An 18476-nucleotide genomic window follows, 5' to 3' on the forward strand; every position below is an offset into this window, starting at 1 on the left:
TAATAATCTTCAGGAAACTCAGGAAGATGCAAGAGAATACAGACAACACAACAAAATCAGAAAAACAAATCATGATCTGAAGGAGAAATTCAACGAAGAGATAGATATCATAAAAAACAAGCAAAAATTGTGGAACTAAAGAATTCATTAAATGAAATAAAAAATACAACCAAGAGCTTAAGCAACATGCTAGATCAAGCAGAAGAAAGACTCTCTGAACTTAAAGACAGGTCTTTTGAAATAACCCAGATAAAGCAAAGCAAACAATAACAACAAAACAATAATAAAAAAGAATGAAGGCGACCTACAGATCTATGTGACAACTTTAAGCATACAACACTCATATTATGGGTATTCCAGAAGGGGAAGAGAAGGGAAAAGTCATAAAATATCTATTTAAAGAAATAATAGCTGAAAACTTCCCAAGCATTGGGAGAAATATGAACATCTGGATACAAGAGGCTCAAAAAACCCCAAGCAGATTCAACCCAAAAGTGTCCTCTCCAGTCAAGCTGTCAAAAGTCAAGGACAAAGAGAGAATTTTAAGAGCAGTAAGAGAAAAGTGTCAAGTCACCTATTAGGGAATCCCCATCAGACTAACAGCAGATTTCTTAGCAGGATGATATTTTCAAAGTACTGAAAGAAAAAAACCTGCCAGCCAAGAATACTGTTCCCAGCAAAGCTGTCCTTCAGAGATTAAAGAGAAATAGTCTTTCCCAGACAAAGAAAAACTGAGGAAATTAACTCACTAGACCACCCCACAAGAAATCCTTAAAGAGTCCTACAAGTAGAAGCAAAATGATGATAACTACCACTCATGATAACACGTGAAAGAATAAAACTCACAGATAGAACAGATATGTAAACAAGAAAGAGAATGAAATTATATCTTATCACTATAGAAAACCACCAAATAGCAAAGACAAACAGTAAAAGAGAAAGAATGGAACAAAGGATATACAAAACAACCATAAAACAATTAACAAAATGTAAGGAGTAAGACAATACCTTTCTACAACAACCTTGAATGTAAATGGATTAAATTCCCCATTTAAAAGACACAGATTGGTTGAATGGATTAAAAAACAAAACCCAACTATATACTGCTTACAAGAAACTCACTTCACCTCTAAAGACATGTATAGACTAAAAGTGAATGGATGGAGAAAGATTCCAGACAATCAGAAACCAAAAATGAGCAGAAGTAGCTATACCTACATCATATAAAATAGACTTTAAACCAAAAACTATAAAAAGAGACAAAGAAGGGCATTATATAATGGTTAAATAATCAATTCAGCAAGAGGATATAACAATTTTAAGTATACATGCACCCAACATCAGAGCACCCAGATATATAAAGCAAATATTATTGGATCTAAAGGAAGAGAGAGGTCCTAATACAATAACAGCTGGGGACTTCAACATCACTCTCTCAGGATTGACAGTTCATTTAGACAAAAAAATCAACAAAGAAGCAGTGGATTTAAACTGCCCTACAGACCAAATAAGCCTGACAGACACTTACGGAACATTTCATCCATCAACTGCATAATACACATTCTTCCCATCAGCACATGAATCATTCTTCAGGACAGACCACATGTTAGAGTTCAAATCAAGTCTCAACAAATCTAAATAACTGAAATCATATCAAGTATCTTTTCAGACTACATAGAATAAAACTAAAAAGTCAATAACAAAAGAAATTTTGAAAACTATACAATTTCATGGAAATTAAACAACATGCTCCTGAACGGCCAATGTGTCAAAGAAGAAATTAAGCAGGAAATTGAAAAACTCCTTGAAACAAATGAAAATAGAAACACATCATACCAAAACATATGGAATGCTGCAAAAGCAGTACTAAGAGGAAAGTTTATTGCAGTAAGTTCTTACATCAAAAAAAGCAGAAAAATTTCAAATAAACAACTTAATGTTGTACCTCATGGAAGTAGAAAAGCAAAAACCAATACCAAAATCAGTAGATGGAAGAAATAATGAAGATGAGAGAAAAACTAAATGAAATAGAGACCCAAAAACTAATATAAAAGATTGATGAAATCAAAGGTTGGTTTCCTGAAAAGATAAACAAAATTGACAAACCATTAGCTAGACTAAGAAAAAAAGAGGACCAAAATAAAGAAAATCAGAAATGAAAATGGAGATATCACAACTGATACCACAGAAATACAAAGAATAATTACTGACTATTATGAACAACTATACAACAACAAATCAGAAAACCTAGAGGATATGCATAAATTTATGACACATTAGATCTACCAAGACTGAACCAAGAACAAACAGAAAACCTGAACAGACCAATAAGGAGTAAAGAAATTGAATTAGTAATCAGCACTCTCCCAACAAAGAAAAGCCCAGGACTAGATGGCTTCACCACTAAATTCTACCAAACTTTTCAGGATGAATTAACAGCAATTCTTCTCAAACTACTCCAAAAAGTTGAAGAAAAGGGAATTCTCCCAAACTCATTCTGTGAGACCAGCATCACTTCAACACCCAAATCAGACAAGGACACAACATAAAAACTACAGGCCAATATCCATGATGAACATAGATCCAAAAATTCTCAGTGAAATACTAACAAACCAAATTTAAGAGCACATACACTATGATCAAGTGGGATTTATCCCAGGGATGCTAGGATGGTTCAACATACACAAATCAATAAATGTGAGACACCACATCAACAAAATGAAAGACAAAAATCATATGATCAGCTCAACAGAGGCAGAAAAAGCACTTGATGAAATTCAACATCCCTTCACAATAAAAACTCTCAATAAATTAAATAAAGAAGGAATGCATCTCAACACAATAAAGACCATAAATGACAAACCCACAGCTAACCTCCTACTAAACAGGGCAAAGTTAAAAGCTTTTCCTCTATGAACAGAAACAAGACAAGGATTCCCACTCTCACCACTCTTAAATTGAACATAGTACTAGAAGTTCTAGCCAGAGTAATTAGGCAAGAGAAAAAAATAAAGGGCATCCAAACTGGAAAAGAGAAAATCAAATTGTCCCTGTTTGTAAATGACATGATCTTATATAGTGAAAAACCTAAAGAAAGATTCCACTGAAAACCTCTTAGAACTGATAAATGAATTCAGTAAAGTTGTAGATTCAAAATCCTCATACAAAAGTCAGGAGCATATCTATACAACAATGAGATAGCTGAAAAAGAAATCAAGAAAGCGATTCCATTTAGAATAGTCACCAAAAAAATGCAATACCTGGGAATAAATTTAATCAAGGTGAAATATCTCTACAATAAAAACTACTAAATACTGATCAAAGAAATAAAAGAAGACACACAGAAAAGGAAAGACACTCCATTTTGGATTGGAAAAATTAATTTTGTCAAAATGAATATACTACCCAAAGTGATCTACAGATTCTGTTATCCCTATCAAAATACAAATAACATTCTTCACAGAAATAGAAAAAACAATCCTAACATTCATATGAAACAACAAAAGACCCTAAATAGTTAAAGCAATTCTGAGCAAAATGAATAAAGCAGGAGACACTACACTATCTGACTTCAAAATATATTACAAAGCTATAGTAATCAAAACAGCATGGTACTGGCATAAAAATAGAAACATCGAACACAGAACAGAATAGAGAACCCAGAAACAAATCTACGTATCTACACCCTACTGATTTTTAACCATGGCACCAAGAACATACACTAGGGAAAGGAAAGCTTCTTCAGTAAATGGTGCTAGGAAAACTGAAAATCCATATGTAGAAGAAAGAAACTAGACACTCTATCTCTCACCATATCCCAAAATCAACACAAAATGAATTAAAGACTTAAATATAAGACTTGAAACTATAAAACTACAAGAAGAAAACATAGGAAAAACACTCCAAGACATTGGTCTGGGCAAAAATTTTATAGAGAAGACTTACAAAGCATAGGCAACAAAAGCAAAAATACACATATGGAACTACATCTAACTAAAAGGCTTCTGCACAGCAAAGGAAACAATCAACAGAGCAAAGAGGCCACCAGCAGAATGGGAGAAAATATGTGCAAACTATTTATCCAACCAAGGATTAACATCCAGAATATACAAGGAACTTAAACAACAAGAGCAAAAAACCAAATAATCCAATTTAAAAATGGGCAAATGATCTGAATAGATATTTCTCAAAAGACATACAAATGGCCAAAAGGTATATGAAAAAATGCTCAATATCACAAATCAAAACCACAATGAGATATCATCTCACCCCAGTTAAAATGGCCATTATCAAAAAGTCAAAAAATAATAAATGCTGGCAAGGATGTGATGAAAAGGGAACTCTTACACATTATTGGTGGGAATGTAAATTAGTACAGCATTATGAAAAACAGTATGGAGGCTCCTCAAAAAACTAAAAATAGAACTACCATATGATCCAGCAATCCCATACTGGGTATTTACCCAAAGAAAAGAAAATTAGGATATTGAAGAGATATCTGCACTCAATTTACTGAAGCACTATTCACAATAGCCAAGATATAGAATCAAGCTAGGTGTCTAATGACAGATGAATGGATATGGAAAAATATGGTACATATACACAATGAAATACTTAGACACGAAAAAGAATGAAATCATCTCATTTGTAGCAACATGAATGAGCCTGAAAGACATTTTTTTTTTTTTTTTTTTTTTTGTCGTTTTTTTTTTTTTTTTTTCGTGACCGGCACTCAGCCAGTGAGTGCACTGGTCATTCTTATATAGGATCCGAACCCGCGGCGGGAGCGTCGCCGCGCTCCCAGCGCAGCACTCTACCGAGTGCGCCACGGCTCGGCCCCTGAAAGACATTTTGCAAAGTGAAATAAGTCAGGCACAGAAAGATAAATACTACATGTTCTCACTCATATGTGGAAGCTAAGAAAAAAAAAGTTGAGCTTTTAGAAGTAGAGAGTGGAATTATGGTTACTAGAGGTAGGGGAGGGGAGAGGAGATAGGGAGAGGTTGGTTAATGGATACAAAATGACAACTACACAGGAAAAATGAGTTCTAGTGGTGTATAGTAGTGCTAGGTATCTATAATTAACATTAAATTATTGTATGTTCTCAAATGTCTAGAAGAGAGGAGCTCAGATGTTCTTATTACAAAGAAATGATACACTGTTAAGAGTATGAATATGCTCATTACCCTGATTTGATCATCACACATTCTATACATGTATTGAAATAAAACCCTGTACTCTTTAAATATGTACAATCAATACATGTCAATTAAAAAATAAGCTTACTTAAAAAATAAAGTCTGTGACATACAGGGGTGCTAATAAAATAAGCATTAAGCTAAAACCAGAATTATTAAACCTAAATCAACCAACCAGGGAATAGGTGACATACAAAAATAATATCATCCTGAATATTATCTGAATATCCCCCCAAAATCATTGAATACCCTAATCTAATTTTCATTAAAGCTAAAACGAAAGTCAAAATATTTCAGTATAATCTTAAAAGAAAATTACTTCAACATTGTCAGTGTGTCTTCCAAATTTTGAATGTGTACATTTCAAATTTTATTTAGCAAAGAAACTGTCATATCAAACACCCTGAACTAACCACCTTCAATGGAATTTAATATAGCCATATTGGAAATATTCTACTGACCTGACAGAACATACAAAGAAGACTTCTTTTGGAAAGAAGAGAAACAAGGAAGGAAACACAGAAAATGCTCTTAAGTCTTATATTTATGGACTATTATGGAATATTTATACAATTGTTCAAAAGTTGTCTTGAGGGATTTAATACATACCAGGCTCCAATTTGATAATTTTTACTGCAGCCAGCTCTCCTGTATGTACATTTCTGGCCTAAAAATAAAAATGAAAATAAAAATTTTTTAAAGTTCTTAAAAACACATATGCACAGAATGCTGACAGTTTGGCAGTTTCTTACAAACCTTAAACGCAGTCTTAACATATGATCCAGCAATCCTCACTCCCAGGCATGTACCCAATTGAGTTGAAAACTTACGTCCACACAAAAGTCTGCATACAAATGTTTATAGCAACCTTTATTCTTAATTGCCAAAAACCAGAAACGATCAAGATGTCCTTCAGTAGGCGAGTGGATAAATGAATTGTGCTATGCCCATACAGTGGAATATTATTCAGTGATAAAAAGAAATGAACTATCAAGTTACAAAAAGATACAGTGGTACCTTAAATGCACATTTCTAAGTGAAAGAAGCAGTCTGAAAAGGCTACATACTGTATGATTCCAACTACATGACATTATGGAAAAGGCAAAACTATACAGTAAAAAGAGCAATGGTTGCCAGAGGTTTAGGGGGGAAAAGGAGTGGGGTGCTTAGTTGAAGCACCAGGGAATTCTTAGGGTAGTGAAACTATTCCGTGTGAAACTGTAATAATGGATACATGTCATTATGTAATTGTCAAAATCCATAGAAATGTACAACACAAAGTGTGAATCTTAATGTAAACTGTGAACTATAGTTAATGATAGTAAATATGTACTTGTTCAATAATTGCGGGATAGGAGATGCTCAGTTTCCCACAGTCTGGATCTGAGGCCCACTCCTTTGGGCCTCAAACCACTTCCCTGGAGCTCAGCAACACCCCCCCCCCCACCCCATCCTGAGCCAGAAGAGGGTTACTGTTGCACGTTGCACCTATTTTTGAGCACAATTTTGAGCACAACAGGGAAGACAGAGAAAGCAGGAGGCAAGTTTGATCAATTTCAGCGGCTGAGCATGTTTAGTAGAAAGGAGTTTGCTCTTGAATGACCTTCCACTGGAGGCGCTAGAGAGCACCGAGTATATTTTAAGTATAGTCAGTGTATATGCTAGAATTTGACCACTGAGCATGCTCCAAAAAGAACAAACAGAGCATACACAAGGCTAGAGTTACGTAAGAGTCATTTAACCAGGAACCACCTCCTTAAATATTCATAGATAGCATGAATATACATAGACAGCCAACTATAAAGGTAGAATCCAAGACCAAAGCAAGGCTGCTACTCAAGTCAGCCTGCACTCTGTCTGTGAAGTGTATATTCTTTACTCTTTGCATTAAACCTGCTTTCACTTTCTACTCTGACTCTGTTCTTGAATTCTTTCCAATGGCAGAGTCAAGAACCTAGTAGAGGACAGGGCTGAGGCCAGCTATCCAACCTCCCCAGACCCTCTCCTTCAGTAATAATTGCAATAAATGTGCCACATTAATGCAAGATGTTAATAAAAGGAGAAACTGCAAGGGGTTGTGGAGTGGATAAATGTAACTCTATATACTGTCTGCTGAATTACACTATAAATCTAAAGCTGGACTAAAAAATTAAGTCTATTAATTTTTTAAAAAACACATAAAACTAAAACTATTTTTAAAAGAATACATGTATTTTCAGATACATTCATGAGTCAATTTTTATGATTAGGAGCAACACAAATATATTACATTTCTGCTTAATAGAACCAAAATAAATATGCAAGGATCAAGGACACCTTAATTTTTTTTAAAGATTCTGATGGCTCAGAAAGAAATAGATCACTGGAGAATTAGAAACAACAATCACAGAACCGCATAAACTAAAGATGGTATTTTAAAACTCAGCTACAACATGCAGAAGTCAAAATTATATTATATATAGTTACAGAAGTAAAAAACAAAGAATATATACTATAACTCCCTCTGATAGGTATAAATATTTAAATGTCAGTCTCCATTTTGTTGACATATTTCTGTTCTCTCCAAACGAAAGCCAATGGCCAAATGTTTGTACTCTGTAATTTTCCAGCTGGATCTTTAAAACAGAAAGCAGTACCAGGCTCTTTTATAATGAAAGGCAAAGGGCTTTCAGAAAAAAAGATCTTCTAAACAGAGACTTTACAGATTCAGTTTACTAAAGAGATCTTTCAGAAATTTAACTACAGAACTTCACACTATAATCTAAATGTCTTTTGGAATACCAGTTTTGAAATCCAACATTTCTCTCCAACATATTAAATGTGATATTCTCAAGCCTTTTTATTTTTAATTTTAACCCAGTAATTTGAAGATCCTGCATTATGTGAAGGAAGTGCTTTTTACAAGGGTATAGGGAAAATACAGCCAAAAAGTCAAGTTAAGAAACAAGGGGAACAGAGTCAAACAGGATATCTGTGGTTATGCACCTGGGCCCCGGCCCGAGGCAAAGGGCGGATAGTTCCCAGAAATAGACAAGTCAGTTAAAGTTTCAAGAGTGCCCCTCAGCTGTTTCAAGGACTCCCACTTGACCAAAGTTCACCCCTGGCTTGATTTAAACTAACCAATTACCTTGCTTCTCGCTTCTGTACCCGCGCTTTTTGCTATAAAAAGGACCCAGGAGCTCTACTCGGCGCGCCAGTTTTTCGAAAGACTGAGTCGCCCGGGTACCTGTGTGTTCAATAAACCTCTTGTTTTTGCATCCGAAGCCGTGGTCTCGCTGTTCCTTGGGAGGGTCTCCCTGAACTGACTGACTACCCACTGCGGGAGTCTTTCATTTGGGGGCTCGTCCGGGATCGGAGACCCCCACCCAGGGACCACCGACCCACCAACGGGAGGTAAGCTGGCCAGCAGTCGTTCTGTGTCTCGTTTCTGTGTCTCGTCTCTGTGTCTGACTCAGTGATTTCGACTGTCTTTTCTGAGCGCGCGCATTTTGGTTTCAGTTTGTTCCGGGTTAGTCGCTCTGGGAGCGAAGTGCGGGTAGCGAACAGACGTGTTCGGGGGCTCGCCACCCGGCAATCCTGGGAGACGTCCCAGGATCAGGGGAGGACCAGGGACGCCTGGTGGACCCCTTGGCAGAGGATTATTGTGTTTTGGTCTCACCGCGTCTCGGGAGGCGCGCTCTGCCATCGGACTCTTTCTTCTATTTCTACGGCACTCGGTCTCGTCGCCGTTTCTGGTTTCTTTTTGTCTTAGTTGTGATAGGTCTTTGCGTCGTCGTTCCCCTATTGGAAATTTTCGAGATGGGGCAAAGTGCCCTTACGCCCCTCTCCCTTACTCTAGATCATTGGAAAGATGTCAAAGCCAGGGCTCACAATCTGTCCATGGAGATCAAAAAAGGAAAATGGCAGACTTTCTGTTCGTCTGAGTGGCCCACATTCGGCGTAGGTTGGCCGCCAGAGGGAACCTTTGATCTTACTGTCATTTTTGCAGTTAAAAAGATTGTTTTTCAGGAGACCGGAGGACACCCGGACCAGGTTGCCTATGTCGTGGTATGGCAAGACCTCGCCCAGAATCCCCCTCCCTGGGTGCCACCCTCCAGCAAAGTCGCTGTTGTTTCGGGATCAGAAAATACTCAAAGGCCACCTACAAGGAAGCCTTCCGCCCCTCCCCAACCCCCCGTCCTCCCGACACCAGACGACTCGCTCCTTCTCTCTGAGCCCCCGCCCTACCCGGCGGCCCTGCCGCCTCCTCTGGCCCCTCAGGCGATCGGACCGGTGCCGGGCCAGGCGCCCGATAGTTCCGATCCTGAGGGACCAGCCGCTAGGACCAGGAGTCGCCGTGCCCGCAGTCCGGCAGACGACTCAGGTCCTGACTCCACTGTGATTTTACCCCTCCGAGCCATAGGACCCCCAGCCGAGCCCAACGGCCTAGTTCCTCTACAATATTGGCCTTTTTCCTCAGCAGATCTTTACAATTGGAAGTCTAACCACCCGTCTTTTTCTGAAAAACCAGCAGGACTCACGGGACTTCTTGAGTCCCTTATGTTCTCTCACCAGCCCACTTGGGACGATTGCCAACAGCTACTCCAGATCCTCTTCACCACTGAAGAGCGAGAAAGGATTCTTCTGGAGGCCCGCAAGAACGTTCTCGGGGACAACGGGGCCCCTACACAACTCGAGAACCTCATTAATGAGGCCTTCCCCCTCAATCGACCTCAATGGGATTACAACACGGCCGAAGGTAGGGAGCGTCTTCTGGTCTACCGCCGGACTCTAGTGGCAGGTCTCAAAGGGGCAGCCCGGCGCCCCACCAATTTGGCTAAGGTAAGAGAGGTCTTGCAGGGACCGGTAGAACCCCCCTCGGTTTTCTTGGAACGCCTGATGGAGGCATATAGGAGATACACTCCGTTTGACCCCTCTTCTGAGGGACAGCAGGCGGCAGTTGCAATGGCCTTCATCGGACAGGCAGCCCCAGATATCAAGAAAAAGTTGCAGAGGCTAGAGGGGCTCCAAGATTATTCCTTACAAGATTTAGTGAGAGAGGCAGAAAAGGTGTACCACAAGAGAGAGACAGAAGAGGAAAAACAAGAAAGAGAAAAAAGAGAGACAGAAGAGAGAGAGAGACGGCGCGATAGGCGCCAAGAAAAAAACTTGACTAGGATTTTGGCCGCAGTGGTAGGTGAAAGAGGGTCTAGAGATAGGCAGACAGGGAACCTGAGCAACCGGGCAAAGAAAACACCTAGGGATGGAAGACCCCCTCTAGACAAAGACCAATGCGCGTACTGTAAAGAGAAGGGTCACTGGGCAAGAGAATGTCCCCGGAAAAAGAACATCAGAGAAGCCAAGGTTCTATCCCTAGACGACTAGGGGAGTCAAGGTTCGGACCCCCTCCCCGAACCTAGGGTAACATTGACAGTGGAGGGGACCCCCATCGAGTTTCTGGTCGATACCGGGGCTGAACATTCGGTACTGACCCAACCCATGGGGAAGGTAGGGTCCAGGCGGACAGTCGTAGTAGGAGCGACCGGCAGCAAAGTCTACCCCTGGACCACACAGAGACTTTTAAGGGTCGGACATAAGCAAGTGACCCATTCCTTTTTGGTCATACCTGAGTGCCCTACTCCTCTGTTGGGCCGGGACATCCTGACCAAACTAAAAGCTCAAATCCAGTTTTCTACAGAGGGCCCACAAGTAACATGGGGAGATCACTCTACCATGTGCCTGGTCCTAAACCTAGAAGAAATCCTGCCCCGTTTCGGGATCCCCAAGGTGATCGGGTCAGATAATGGCCCAGCCTTTGTTGCTCAGGTAAGCCAGGGACTGGCCACACAACTGGGGATAAATTGGAAGTTACATTGTGCGTATAGGCCCCAGAGCTCAGGTCAAGTAGAGAGAATGAATAGAACCATCAAAGAGACCTTAACTAAATTGGCCTTAGAGACCGGTGGAAAAGACTGGGTGGCCCTCCTTCCCTTAGCGCTGTTCAGAGCCAGGAATACCCCTGGCCAGTACGGTCTAACTCCCTATGAAATCCTCTACGGGGGACCCCCCCCCATACTTGAGTTGGGAGAAACACTGGGTCCCGATGATAATTTTCTCCCTGTCTTATTTACCCATTTAAAGGCTCTAGAAGTTGTGAAGACCCAGATTTGGGACCAGATCAAAGAGGCATATCAGCCCGGTACCATAGCTGTCCCCCACCCGTTCCAGGTCGGAGACCGAGTGCTGGTCAGACGCCATCGACCCAGCAACCTTGAGCCTCGGTGGAAAGGCCCGTATCTGGTATTGCTGACCACCCCGACCGCAGTAAAAGTTGATGGCATCGCTGCCTGGGTCCATGCTTCCCATCTCAAGCCTGCACCACCCCCGGCACCAAACGAGACCTGGGAGCTGGAAAGGACTGATCATCCTCTTAAGCTGCGTATTCGGCGGCGGAAAAATGAGTCCACCGGGTAAGAACCCCCACCGGCCTGTGATCCTCACCTGGAAGGTACTGTCCCAAACTGGAGAAGTTGTCTGGACCAAACAGGCTACCCAGCCTCCTTGGACTTGGTGGCCCGATCTTAAACCTGATGTATGTGCCCTGGCGGCGGGTATTGAAACCTGGGATATCCCGGGATCCAGTGTATCGGCCTCCAAGGCCCAGATCAGACCCCCTGATTCAGACTATACAAAAGCTTATAATCAGATCACCTGGGGGGTCCCAGGGTGCAGCTATCCCCGAGCTAGAAACAGGCTTGCCGCTTCCCCCTTCTACGTGTGCCCCCGGGATGGCCGGACCCTTTCAGAAGCTAGAAGGTGCGGAGGGCTGGAATCCCTATATTGCAAAGAATGGGGTTGTGAAACCACGGGGACAGTCTACTGGGGACCTAGTTCCTCATGGGACCTCATAACTGTAGAACGTAACGGTAGCAGTAAAAGCTGTGACAACTCCGGCTGGTGTAACCCCCTTAAAATAAAATTCACAGAGAAAGGAAAAAATTCCAGAGATTGGGCACAAGGAAGAACCTGGGGACTAAGGTTCTATTTGACGGGAAACGATCCAGGTGTACAGTTTACCATTCGCCTAGAGATCACCAATATGCCAACTGTGGCAGTGGGCCCCGACCCCGTCCTTGCAGAACAGGGACCTCCTAGCAACAAGCTGTTCCCAATGACTAGCAGGCAACCCCCCGCGGCACAAAGGAGCACTGCTACACAGAGCCTCCTATCACCAGGCACTCTACCCCCCACCACGGGTGACAGGCTCTTTGGTCTTGTACAGGGGGCCTTCCTAGCTCTAAATGCCACCAACCCGAACGCCACAGAGCATTGCTGGCTCTGTCTGGCCATAAGCCCCCCCTACTATGAAGGAATAGCCTTTTTGGGAGAGGCCAATTATACCAGCGCCGAGAGTTGCCGTTGGGGGACCCAGGGAAAGCTTACTCTCACAGAGGTCACAGGACAAGGGTTATGTATAGGAACAATACCTTCTACCCATCAACATCTTTGCAACCAGACCCTATCCATCAATTCCTCCGGGGACCATCAGTACCTTCTCCCCTCCAACCATAGCTGGTGGGCTTGCAGCACCGGTCTCACCCCTTGCGTTTCCCTCTCAGTTTTTAATCAGTCTAAGGATTTCTGTGTCCAGGTTCAGCTGATTCCTCGCATCTATTACCATCCTGAAGAAACTTTGTTGCAGGCCTATGACAACCCTCATCCCAGGTTTAAGAGAGAACCTCTCACACTTACCCTAGCTGTCCTACTGGGAATTGTGGCAGGTATAGGTACCGGCTCGGCTGCTCTGATTAAAGGACCTATAGACCTCCAGCGGGGCCTAATCGAGCTCCAGACTGCCATGGACACTGACCTCCGGGCCCTCCAGGATTCAGTCAGCAAGTTAGAGGACTCATTGACTTCTCTATCTGAGGTAGTACTCCAAAATAGGCGAGGCCTTGACTTACTGTTTTTAAGAGAGGGAGGCCTCTGCGCGGCCCTCAGAGAGGAGTGCTGTTTTTATGTAGACCATTCAGGTGTGATACGAGACACCATGGCCAAACTCAAACAAAGACTAGATAAAAGACAGTTAGAGCGCCAAAAAGATCAAAACTGGTATGAAGGTTGGTTCAATAGCTCCCCTTGGTTCACTACCCTACTGTCAACCATCGCCGGGCCCCTATTACTCCTCCTTCTGTTGTTCACCCTTGGGCCCTACGTCATCAATAGACTAGTCCAATTCATCAATGATAGGGTAAGTGCAGTTAAGATTCTGGTCTTTAGGCAAAAATACCAAACCTTAAATGGCGAAGATAACTTTTAATTCCGCTCTAAGATTAGAGCGATCCACAAGAGAAATGGGGGAATGAAGGAAGTGCTTTTTACAAGGGTATAGGGAAAATACAGCCAAAAAGTCAAGTTAAGAAACAAGGGGAACAGAGTCAAACAGGATATCTGTGGTTATGCACCTGGGCCCCGGCCCGAGGCAAAGGGCGGATAGTTCCCAGAAATAGACAAGTCAGTTAAAGTTTCAAGAGTGCCCCTCAGCTGTTTCAAGGACTCCCACTTGACCAAAGTTCACCCCTGGCTTGATTTAAACTAACCAATTACCTTGCTTCTCGCTTCTGTACCCGCGCTTTTTGCTATAAAAAGGACCCAGGAGCTCTACTCGGCGCGCCAGTTTTTCGAAAGACTGAGTCGCCCGGGTACCTGTGTGTTCAATAAACCTCTTGTTTTTGCATCCGAAGCCGTGGTCTCGCTGTTCCTTGGGAGGGTCTCCCTGAACTGACTGACTACCCACTGCGGGAGTCTTTCATATGTTTACAAAATGAACTAACGAAGTACTAAAGCATCTCTGTGAAAAGGATATATTTCTGATTCCTATTCATTTTAGTAGGTTATTGTTATACACTAATATCATATCTTACGTAACTGTTATTAATAAAGAACTGAAATTATTGGGTGAAAAAAGATAAACTCATAATATATGGGATCGAAGTCAACATAAAGTCCATGAAAGAATCTTTCCAGTTGAATTAAGTTTCTATTCTTCAATTGCCAATGCTTTTGCATTTACCTTTCATCTCTTAATTCGTATTTCCAAGTCATTTTACTACCACCAGAAGTATTTTAACTCAAACCCTCCTGTATTCGATATTTAATTAGCAGTAAAAAGTTACTCGTAGATTTCCACTTGCACCAAGAAAAAGATTTAAATATGCTAATGTTCCTAATTAAGCCATTTCTATTTCAACAATATTATGCAGTTGCCAATTCTGTGAACTTTCCCACATGCTGGTAAATTTTTAATGTAACTAAAAAATAATTTATTAAAGGAAAAATCTAAACATTTTACCTACAAGTTTTCAACACAGAATTGGAAGAAATGACTCTGCAAAATACATCATAGTAGCCGTAAAGTTGAAAGAGATTTTTTAAAAACTGTGACAAAAAAATGAAACTGGCAAGTAAGAACAGCCATCTAAAAGCTATATCAACCAAGATGGTCACCATGAAGATAAATGAAAAGGGTCTTACATTCCACTTTAGTATGCTTCACATTAGGCCTCTCATCCTACACCCATTTAATTTTCTTCCAGCATATTTTTAGGGTCACAAAACTTTTCCAAGAAGCCAACTTGGGGCTTCAGTTTTAAATATGCCCCCTTCCTCCAAAAATATTCTTTAACATAACAGAAAATCTAGACATGTCAATATTTAACAAGCTATCTCTAGTGGCCAGTGACTGCTTCTCAGGGTCAGAATTATGCATCCCAGATTTAAGAATAGGAACTACAGTACAAAAGTAGCAACGTAGCAGCTATAAGGTTTGAAAAATGCAAAACAGCTGATTCATCCACAAATGAAGTAAACAGTCAATTATGTTATAGGCTGTAAAACTATACCCAATTCCTTATGAAACATTATTTTTAACTGGTTCATTCATTCAACAAATATTACTGGATACTTATCATGTGCAGGCCCTGTTGTTGATACTGGAGATGCAATGTAACAAAAACAGTCCCTGTTTTCAGGGAGTTTTATCAGTTGAAGAAACACAGAAGTGATCAGTAAATACAATATAGTATGAGAAATACTCTCAAACGTGATACAACACAGGAAGGTTCTCAGTCCAGTCAAAGTGGATCGGAGAAAAAGCTTCCAGGAGAAAGTAAATCTAAACTGAGACCTAATGAAAGATTTTCCTGTGAGGACTGGCAGGTAGGGGTGGGGTGGGGTGGGTGGGGTAAGGGAGTATAGATGGCAGAATTCCAGGCAAAGGTATAAAGACAGGAGAAAACATGAACAATTCAAAGAAGTATCTTGAATTAAGAGAATATAAGTGCATGAGGAGGGAATGCTGCAAGGCAAAATTCCTTTGAAACTCAGGAAAGACTATAACACCTCCTATCTTCTTGTGGCTATCATATACTAATCTCTTGCTCACTCTCCTAGTTCTTTTAAGACTTTATGACCCCTGGCTCACACCTTCACTTGCTCACCCTTTTCTTGCCACCACCATTCTTGGTGACTAAAACATCTAGATCTACTCTCCGACTTTTCATTCCATGACCTATCTGAATCTTGATTTCAACACTATACTGATCATTATCTTCTACCCTCTCAGTTCACTTCTTCTAGCCCACCCATTCTAGTGATTCTTCCACATCATCAAACTCCTAATACATTCTTCCACAACCACCAATTACTTCTTTCAACTCCTCACATCCTCCCTGAACTGTCAGGGTTCTATGATCCATCACTCCCTTGCAATATCCTCAAATTCCTTTCCCTTCTTTCCCTCTAACATACTAGCCTGGCAAAATCCTAGTCCTGATTAAACCCAATAATCCACTCCACTCTGGTACCGAATAACTAAATGTTCCTGGGAAAAACTTATAATATCATGCTAACTGCTCTTATTTTCAAATCCTAACACAAATTTCAAATTACAAATTTTCCAAAAGGTTTCATATTCCACTTTTTATACGTACTATTTCACTCCTCCTTCTTCAAATGTTCAATAATGCCTCAGCCTCTTTGTTACTCCTCCTCTTTGCCTATCCTAACTGATGATGGAACTACACCCTTTTCTTTATCTAGCATTCTCCTATGTAGTTCTGGGATTTAACAACCATCCCCAGGATACATATCCCTTCATCCAGGCCCAGACTCCTAAAACCAGGAAACTAGTCAAGCATCTCAACCTTAACGTATCTAACACAGAACACTCGATTATCCCTGCTCCACAAACTCATTCACTGTCACACCTTCCCAGTCTCAATTACATTTACTACATCCAGCCACTCACTTAATCTCAAAACTCAAAGTCATTCTTCATTTCTTTCCTTTGCACTCTTCATATGTGATGCATCAGCAAACTCCAATGGCTTAAACATATAAGCCAAATCCATTCACTTTCTCCTACCTACCTTCACTGCGATATTCTAGTCCAAGCTTGTCACCAATTAGGAATTGGTAAACTATTTGTGAGATGCAAAGAAATAACAAGTCAAGGATAATCTCTGGTTTCTGGACTGCATAAATGGGTGGAAAGTGGTCCCATTCACTGAGATGACAAACATGGGAGGACGAACACATTTTATGGGGAGGACAGTGAAGGGGTAGAGATGAGGGTCTCAGCTTTGGACATATTTAAATTTTAGGTTCCCAGCCCAAATGTCCATCATCAGATGAGTGGATACGGAAAATGTGGTACATCTACACAATGGAATACTACTAGCTATAAAAACGAATGAAATACTGCCATTTGCAACAACATCGATGGACCCTGAGAGAATTATATTAAGTGAAACAAGTCAGGCACAGAAAGAGAAATACCACATGTTCTCACTTATTGGTGGGAGCTAAAAATTAATATATAAATTCACACACACACACACACACACACACACACACACACACACACACGGCGGGGGGGGGAAGAAGATATAACAACCACAACGACTTGAAGTTGATACGACAAGCAAACAGAAAGGACATTGTTGGGGGGGAGGGGGGAGGGAGAAGGGAGGGAGGTTTTGGTGATGGGGAGCAATAATCAGCCACAATGTATATTGACAAAATAAAACTTAAAAAAATAAATAAATAAATAAAAAATAAATTTTAGGTTCCTACAGAAAACCAACTGGTGATATCCTGTACACTGCTTACTAGACAGCCCCTGAAGCTCAAGAGCTAATCTGGATTGGAAACAGATTTGAGTATCATCAACATTACTGAATGCAGGCAGGTGGGTGAGATTACTTAAAGAGTATGTAGAGTTAGAAGAAAAGAGGGTCAAGAACAGAATCCTAAAAAATTGCCCACATTTAAGGAATAGTGAAAAAAGACAAAATAAAAATGAAAATACTCCAGAGATATTGTTCTACTAGAATCCCAGTTTGTAGGAATTTTTGGAAAAATCTCTTCTACTCAGTCTGTGGTGGTCATCTGGTCAATCTGATATACAAGGGTACCTCAAAAAGTTCATGGAAAAACAGAATTAAAAGATAATAAGAATCTCTCTATGCCTATGTGCTCAGTTTGATGTCCAACAAAGATGACAATGGTTATAATATCAGATTCATGACCCTACAAGTGAAATTTCTTTTCTCAAATTTCTATAAAGTTATACTTTTTCAACATTTACTTTTTAAATTTTAAGTGTTCTATCCAAAACAGAATGCAATACTTTATCCTTTGACAAGAGCAAAGTCAAGTACTTCATTTTACTTTTACTATAAATCCTTTGGGGAAAAGGGGAGGCTATAAACACTACACATACTATATACTATATGTTGTTATGTAAATTTCAAGGAAGTCACTTCCAACAAGATTATCAAATTTACGTGAACAAAATATAGAAGTGGGAGAGCAACTTATAAGACATTCTCCATACGAAAATTTAAAATAAGGATTGGTCACCTATTAATTTAATATTTACTCATTGAGCACCTCAAGCATCAGGTACTTTAGGTACAAGGGTAGTACTGGTGAGGTAACAGCAAGGAATTACAAAGATGAATAAAATATCTGTACTTGCCCTGCTTGAGTTTCGATGGAACAGATTTTAGATTCATACAGTAAAGTTTTCTGTAACAAAACTGTCCAAGAAAGGAACTGACTGCTTCTAAACATAGTATGTCCTTATTATTTAAAAAATAAGTTAAATGTCCATTTGTCAAGGATAGGGTAGAGGACACAGGCTCTGTATGCTGGCCAAGGGTTCCCTACCAGCTCCCAAGTTCCTTCATTTTTGTGGAGCAAGTAATCTCCCAACTGATTTCCACAGTTACACA

The 18476-nt window shown here is 40.6% G+C and overlaps 1 protein-coding gene across 1 annotated transcript in view; it reads right to left on the reverse strand.

Annotated features, from left to right (window-relative positions):
• The window catches only part of MAP4K5 (mitogen-activated protein kinase kinase kinase kinase 5), a 106655-nt gene that overhangs the window by 76691 nt on the left and 11488 nt on the right, over positions 1-18476 (reverse strand). Inside the window, exon 3 of the mRNA XM_063088839.1 lies at positions 5809-5866. Within this exon, the coding sequence (XP_062944909.1) occupies positions 5809-5866 (58 nt within the window). The remainder of the gene's footprint in view (positions 1-5808; positions 5867-18476) is intronic.

Source organism: Cynocephalus volans, chromosome 3, assembly GCF_027409185.1.
Source record: "Cynocephalus volans isolate mCynVol1 chromosome 3, mCynVol1.pri, whole genome shotgun sequence".
NCBI classification, from domain to species: Eukaryota; Metazoa; Chordata; class Mammalia; order Dermoptera; family Cynocephalidae; genus Cynocephalus; species Cynocephalus volans.